Here is a 7,730-nt window from a genome sequence, read left to right on the forward strand (position 1 = left end):
TTGGTGCCTACACTGGATGGGGTATCTTCCACCTTTAAGTTCTCAGGTCATCAAATCTCATTGAGTGCAGGCACCAACAATCAGTTTTTCCTTTTCATCCTGTCTGGTTAGTGTCACCTGGCCCCGGAATTCTGCGCAACTTTTCCACAACTCTACCCACTTCCTAAACCTCACACTTCCTTTTCCTTCATCCCTCTTCTTTTCCCTTCAACCTTTCTGCCAGATGTAGCCACTGGCTCCGAAAGCTTGCGTATTTCCATGTCTTTTGTAATGTGTTTCCTTCTGCCACTGCTTGGCAAGTATATTTTGGAAGTTGTAATACACTGATGAGCCAAAACACTATGACCACCGACCTACCATCATCCACTGGATAGCGTGTATCTGACTGCTAGTCAGACACATGCACAGTGCCTTTACTATCAGTGAGTGTGCTGTCCGTGTGTAGAATGGGGAAAGTGCACAATCTATCTGAGTTTGACAGATGTCATAGGCTGGTCAGATGGTAAACAGGTCAGGCGACGAATTGTGGTGGATCTAACACCAGACCTTAATGCTGGGCAGAGTGAAAGTGTGCCTGAACAAACAGTGCACCGAACACTCCTAAGAATGGGCCTCCACAACTGATGACCCATGACTGTGCCAACGTTAACACCACGACCTTGGCAACTACGATTGAAGGGGGCATGTGACCATCGGCAATGGACATTGACGCAGTGGCACAGAACTGCATGGTTTGATGAATCCTTGTACCTTCTTCATCATGCTGGTGTAAGGGGAACAGCTCCTCAACACCTGTACTTTGTACAAAGACAAGCTGGGGGCAGCTTCATTATGCTCTGAGAAACACTCACATATGCATCCATGGGTCCAGTGGAGCTTGTGCAAGGCATCAAGACAGCCAAGGATTATTGTACACTGGTTGCAGGCCATGTATGCCCATTCCTGATGATAATGTTTCCCTACAGCAGTGGCATTTTTCTACAAAATAATTCGCCATGTCACAAGGTCATAAGTGTGGTGGAGCGGTTTGAGGAACATAGTAGCAAGTTACAATTGATGTGCTGACCCACCAATTCGTCAGATCTGAAACCAGTCGACACATCTGGGATGTAACTGAACATGGGGTCAGAGATTACCGTCCCCCCATCCCTGGAATTTACGGGAATAAGGCGACGTGTATGTGCAGATGTGGTATGAATTCCCTCCAGTGACCAAGGCCTCACTGCTTCCATGCCACGATGCACTGCATCTGTTAGCCAAGCCAATGGTGGTTATTAGGTAGGTGGTCATAATGTTCTGGCTGATCAGTGCATACTGCTATGAGGATGAGATAATATTCCTTCAAACCATGTCACCTGTCTGCTGCTTCACATTGGCTGCATAGACCATCAACAGACAAAATGTCATTCCTTCCCATCATACCTCAAGGAGAGCAGTGAAATCATTGCCACACGAAACATGTAGCCTATGTGTCACTGGCCCTGATCTAGACTTTTACCAAAGTACAGTTGGGCTCTAGTGGGCTAAACATAGTGATACAGTGATGTATCAAATTATGGCACACATTGTCTAATGGGCACAGAGATAAGACAGAACTGTGACACTATTTATTTTGCTTATTTTTTTATGTAGATTGTAGTTACAAACTGATCTGTTGTATAACCCAAGATCTAGTTTCTTAGTCATGGTGACTTAAGTGATCTGTACTGTAGCTCGAGGTCTAGGTTCGGTTGAGAGTTGGTGAGGTCAATTAATGTGATGCGACAAAAACAGCTGTACAATTGTTGTTACAACAAATACTGGATCTCAATGAGTGATTTATGTCTGCTATTTCGAAAATGTCAGGGGGTCAAAGTAGGTAGGTGGTAACGTTGGGTTCAAAATTTCCCTTGGGCACCACACCACTGAAACAAACTACGTATTTAGTGATAATCGTGATTCTCACAAACTGCTACATAATGTTCCACATGTACGGCAACATAACACAGTAGGTTATGTGGAACAAATAAAAGCATATAGCTATTAACAGAGATAAGCAGTTTTCAGAAACTATTACTTTACAACGTCACAATAATTTTTTGTTTCCTTTCTATTTATAGGAGTACACTGGCAGATGTTTCAAGATTATTACTTACATATGTAAAAAGGTATGACTTTTTGGGATGCGCAGTGCAACAAATAATGTAATTAACAAAAACTTTAAGTCCTTGAATCTAAAAAGCTACACTCTGATAATTTATACAGAAAACAGAATACATTTTGACTCCTACAAAAAAGATTTTTTGTTGTTCTTAATATATATTAATGACTTGCCATTCTATATTCATGAAGAGGCAAAGTTAGTTCTCTTTGCTGATGATACAAGTATAGTAATCACACCTGACAAACAAGAATTAACTGATGAAATTGCCAATACTGTCTTTCAGAAAATTACTAAGTGGTTCCTTGTAAACGGACTCTCACTGAATTTTGATAAGACACAGTACATACAGTTCGTATAGTGAATGGTATGAAGCCATTCATAAATATAGACCTTCATCAGAAGCATATAGCTAAGGTAGAATATTCCAAATTTTTAGGTGTGTCCATTGATGAGAGATTAAATTGGAAGAAACACATTGATGATCTGCTGAAACGTTTGAGTTCAGCTACTTATGCAATAAGGGTCATTGCAAATTTTGGTGATAAACATCTTAGTAAATTAGCTTACTACGCCTATTTTCACTCGTTGCTTTCATATGGCATCATATTTTGGGGTAATTCTTCACTGAGGAATAAAGTATTTATTGCACAAAAGCGTGTAATCAGAATAATTGCTGGAGTCCACCCAAGATCATCCTGCAGACATTTATTTAAGGATCTAGGGATATTCACAGTAGCTTCTCAGTATATATACTCTCTTATGAAATTTGTTATTAACAACCAAACCCAATTCAAAAGTAATAGCAGTGTGCATAACTACAATACTAGGAGAAAGGATGATCTTCACTATTCAAGATTAAATCTAACTTTGGCACAGAAAGGGGTGAATTATACTGGCACTAAAGTCTTCGGTCACTTACCAAATAGTATCAAAAGTCTGACAGATAACCAACAAGTATTTAAGAAGAAATTAAAAGAATTTCTGAATGACAACTCCTTCTACTCCATAGAGTAATTTTTAGATATAAATAAAAAAAAAGTATTTAAAAAATAAAAAACACAAAAATGAAAAAGTTGTTATATTAACTTAAGTATGTTGTTAAATTAACTTAATTATGTCATGTATTGGAAAATTTGACTCGTTCCACATCATTACGAAATATCGTTTTCATGATCCATGGAACTAGTATTAATCTAATCTAATCTAATCTAAACAATGAGCAGGCTATACAGGAAAAGTATGTGATTTATCATGGTATATCTTCTCCTAAAGAACACTGTTTGCAATAAATAGTTTCATGGTTGTAACTGCATCATTACAGAATGTAATTCTATATAATGTGAAGTGAAAACAAATGTTGCTACATCAACACAATAAGAAGATACCTTAAATTGCAAAGCATGCAAACTACGGTTTCTGTTCAACAGATCAATATTCTGCCAGAAATTTACTTATCTACTCGGACATCAAGAAATATCAATCCTGACAGTCTGGAGCACTTCAGTTTGTGTTAGATTGAAGGAATATAAAACTAAAGAAACAGAATTTGTAGCATTTTTTTCCACTGGTTCTGATTTTTAAAATCTGGTGTGTGTGTTAATGGTGGCAGTGCTTTGGGTAACGTGTGAAATGAATTGGAATGAATCGCTATTCAAATTCAATGTTAAATTGCAGGTCTTCAAAAAAGTGGTTATAACTGGTCTGGTCAGGCATTTTTCATGTCACTCTTACTAAGGCTACACGATACAATACATTCATACCTAACAAACCACTATAGTGTTCCATATTTATTATTAACCTTGCAATTTTACTATCTCATATTGTCATTCAACTCCACCATTACCAGACACTTTCCTCCATTCTTTTCTGGGTTAATCTACCATCACTACCACCTGTGCTTTGCTTTTTAACTGTAAGGAATATTTATATGTTGGCAACTGCATTTAATACTGACTGATGCATGTGAGATTTGGTGACCTTGGCTCAGGTGCTGTACTGTCACACCTCTGCCCATACACTGTGCACTGAAGACATGCTTGTCAGTTCTCAGCTTTTTACTTATTACTCTTCCAGGCTTTGAACTACTACTGGTATAGGTAGGAATATTTATTTAAAATATTAACTGCATTTTACTATGACAATACAGTCCCAAAGCAATGAATCACGATGTAGAATTGACAGAAATCATGGGCTGTTCACTGAAACTGGTTTTACAACAAATTAGATAGTACAGTGAAATTTAACCAAAAGTGCTTACATCAAATTGACAAGACCTCAAAACACCGTGTGCTGCGTTCACAGCAAATTACAGAGTATGATGTAAGTCTGCTGAAACTGCTAACGTTAACTGATTACACAGTCATGCAGTATTGATTGAAATACCATCAATTGATTTTACAGCAAGCAATAAAGTGTGTTCACAGTTAACCAGTAGTACGTCAACCCAATGTATTTCTTATTAAACCACAAGTATGTGCTACAGAAGTTAATTTCTCAACAAGTCTGCGGTAGACAAACATATCACCTCGTATCAGCGTTCAACTGTTGCAGTCACCATGCTTTGACAACCGTCACAGACAAAGGGTTGCGATACATAAAAAAAAATACTCACCATTTATGGTACTTTAATGACAGGGCTCAATCCTGCATCAATAATATTGTTACCTTACAGAAAGCTACCATTTCTGTTAACTGTTCAGAAGATGCCATCAAAATTCTGTCTGAAACAACCACCTCATACTTTAAAGTTTGTAACAAGATTAGAACACTTTTGAAGGAACAGTGGAAGATGCTGAGTATACTTTTGTTCTCCCCTCACTGTGTAATAATTTGTAGTTATATACCGAGCGAAGACGTGTATGCATGTTACAAAGACACTATGGTTTCAATAGCTAGGCCCTACCAGACTGATACATTCGTAGACACATCTCTTCGTGGCTGACATGTCCACTTTTGTAGCTACACCGAAAAACAATGGCCAACTGAACCTACTGATATCTGGTCAGCTGCATCCCATGATAGTCATTTAATGTGAGTGCAAACATTAAAGGTAAAGAACGAACTGATCCATGGTGTGTAAGTCGAGTCTAGGTTAGGTTGAATGGTGATAGTTTATTCAAAGAAGCTTTAAGCATACAACCGGCCGTCGTTTACAATCCGCGATATTGCAACTGGGCATCTGCCAGTCGAAATAACTTGGATTGCAGATAACGACGACCGAAAGCAAACCCGAAAGCTCTTCCAATATTCTCCTCGTCGGGAAAATAAATCTCATATGCCGAAGATTGCTTATGAGAAGGCGAAGCTGTATTAAAAGGCTGCAGTTAGTCCATAACTGGGAGAGAATTTGTGTTAAACATTTTAATTATCTGTTTACGGTACAAAACATGATGAATATGGCTTATATTTATACAAATGTTTTTGCTGAAAATGTTATATTTCAACATCGTCATCCTGGTCCCAGCCATCATCCGGAGAAAGAAATCTCCTTTTCGCCGAAGTGTTCATGTAAGGCCGCAATGCCCACTCTGTGTCAGCTGCATCAGCGTGCTCCAACGTCCCAAGTTTAATTTCATACAGTTTCAGTTGAAATCGTGGGCCCACTTCCGTCAGTTCAATGTCTTTTCCATTTACTTTCTTAAACGTGTGGTGCTGAAATAATATATAGTCATCATGATTTGCAAATGTTATAACTCTATGGCTGTCTTCTTTTGGAACAGGGAACAAGTATTTCAAAATATTCACGACTCGATTTCCCAGCTGAGTTTTAAAATTGTGAAAAATTAAATGAGGATATTGTTCGGACATTGTTCCAATGTCTGGTATGTCGTGCCGCATAACAACATCGGACATTGTAAAATACGCTGTTGGTCCATAGGGTAAATGACAAATCACTAAACTGTCAGGTACACCCCTGTGCTCGTGTACGACTACGAAATCTGTAACATCATTTGCACGACATGCATTAATTAACTGTTTCATTTCGTAATTACCACGGTTCATACGCTGTGAATTGGGGAATATTAATCTTAGCTCCTTGGCGAACATTTTTAATCTCGAAGACGGATCACGCGACGTCGTTATCATGATCTTCGGGTCTTCGACACCAGCCCAACGGTATTCGTCATCTTCATGTGAAATTCCACCACCACCACTTTCAGTCCCAATTGCAACGGCTACTTCCGGTCCTTTGTCTTCCCATTCCAACTTCTTCTGCAGGTCTATTGCGTTCTTCCTAAGATCTGTGTGAATCGGTAAATTTTCATCCAGGCACCGACTCAGTCTTTCTTTCTTCTCTTGAATAGCTCGTACCATATTCTCCTTCGACTTTCTGTAGAGGTACTCCCTCCTCAACCGTGCTTGCCTACGTAACATGTTCGGACACTATTTCCACTAAACACAACACATACCGCACGCACTAGCAGTTGCACACAACATCCACGTGCTGTACACAACTGAATTGATGAACTGAAGAACAAACCGACAGGCGTCTAAAGCTAGCGAAATACTGTTCTCTGGTCAGGGATGCTCAACTACCGGGCTTACCGATAGATGGCTCTAGCGCGTGCCGGTCAAGAGATCATATCATTGAGTGTCCGCCATATCTGAATTTGACAAAAAAAGGAAGTGTCAAAACACGGATGAAAATGTTTTTCGTTCTGCGCCCTCATAAGTATTTTATATTGGATGTCCTAGATATCTACACCAACATAATGAAGTGTTTCTAATCTAGCGAGAAAAAACAGTGACAGTTCTGCTATGAAATTCCTAAATTCGAGTGTGTTTTGAAAGTTTGACAAGCTGACCTATAAATTGTTTACTATTAATTTTACGAGTGCTTTACTTATTTGCCGGTTTTAAAACACTATTTAAGATTCAATGGAGGCCAACAAATTACCTTACTTGCCAAAGCTGTTAACTACAGGTATAATTCGGAAAGTCAAGTGTGGAAAACAGTGAAGACGTCTCTTGAAAAAAAGTTGACATCGTTTGCTTAGGGGTATCTTTACTGACAACAGAAATTACAACTGAACTACTAAAGTATTACTTCGTATAAACGGAAAAAAATCATAATTTTTTTTCTTTATCTGAAGTGATGCATTACCGATCTGCATATATGCTGACACTGTAATTGCAACATGCACTTACGAATTCGGCTCTCTCTTTGATCAGAAATTTAAATGCCATGATTTTATTAACGCCTGTACATGACACGTATTTTAACTGAGTGATAAGGTAGAAGCACCAGTTTTTAACAGTGCTTCAGTCTTTGATACGAGACAAGAAATACATTTAAATGAGACAAACACAAAGGCCAACGTTAAGGCTCGCTCTTAAATGCATGACTTGTATCATTTGGAAGTTAAGTCTAGTAATAATATTATATTGGACTGATCCATGATGATGTAGGAAGTGAAGGAACATGTTGAAAATAACCTCGATCACAGCTGTTAATTTTAAGGCTGGGGTGTCTTAAAACTGTAATTTTCCAGTCTGACACCCAAACAATGACTGGTACAATGGTTTTATTTTAAAATTGAATTTAAAATATGTCAGGGAGCAAAATTAATTACACTTTGAATTACAA

General features: G+C 38.4%; 1 protein-coding gene across 1 annotated transcript; it reads right to left on the minus strand.

The window, feature by feature from the left end:
- Window positions 1–5,466: 5,466 nt before the first annotated feature.
- LOC126162519 (U3 small nucleolar ribonucleoprotein protein IMP4) lies at window positions 5,467–6,678 on the minus strand. The gene has a single exon (XM_049919090.1). It carries the CDS (start codon window positions 6,515–6,517, stop codon window positions 5,576–5,578), a length of 942 nt encoding a protein of 313 aa, XP_049775047.1. The 5' UTR covers window positions 6,518–6,678; the 3' UTR covers window positions 5,467–5,575.
- Window positions 6,679–7,730: the final 1,052 nt, after the last annotated feature.

The sequence above is a fragment of the Schistocerca cancellata genome, chromosome 2 (genome assembly GCF_023864275.1).
Source record: "Schistocerca cancellata isolate TAMUIC-IGC-003103 chromosome 2, iqSchCanc2.1, whole genome shotgun sequence".
Lineage (NCBI taxonomy): Eukaryota > Metazoa > Arthropoda > Insecta > Orthoptera > Acrididae > Schistocerca > Schistocerca cancellata.

Bases quoted from the DNA above. Each gene is read 5' to 3' on its own strand.
- LOC126162519 (XM_049919090.1), bottom strand. From the start codon at position 6,517: ATGTTACGTAGGCAAGCACGGTTGAGGAGGGAGTACCTCTACAGAAAG.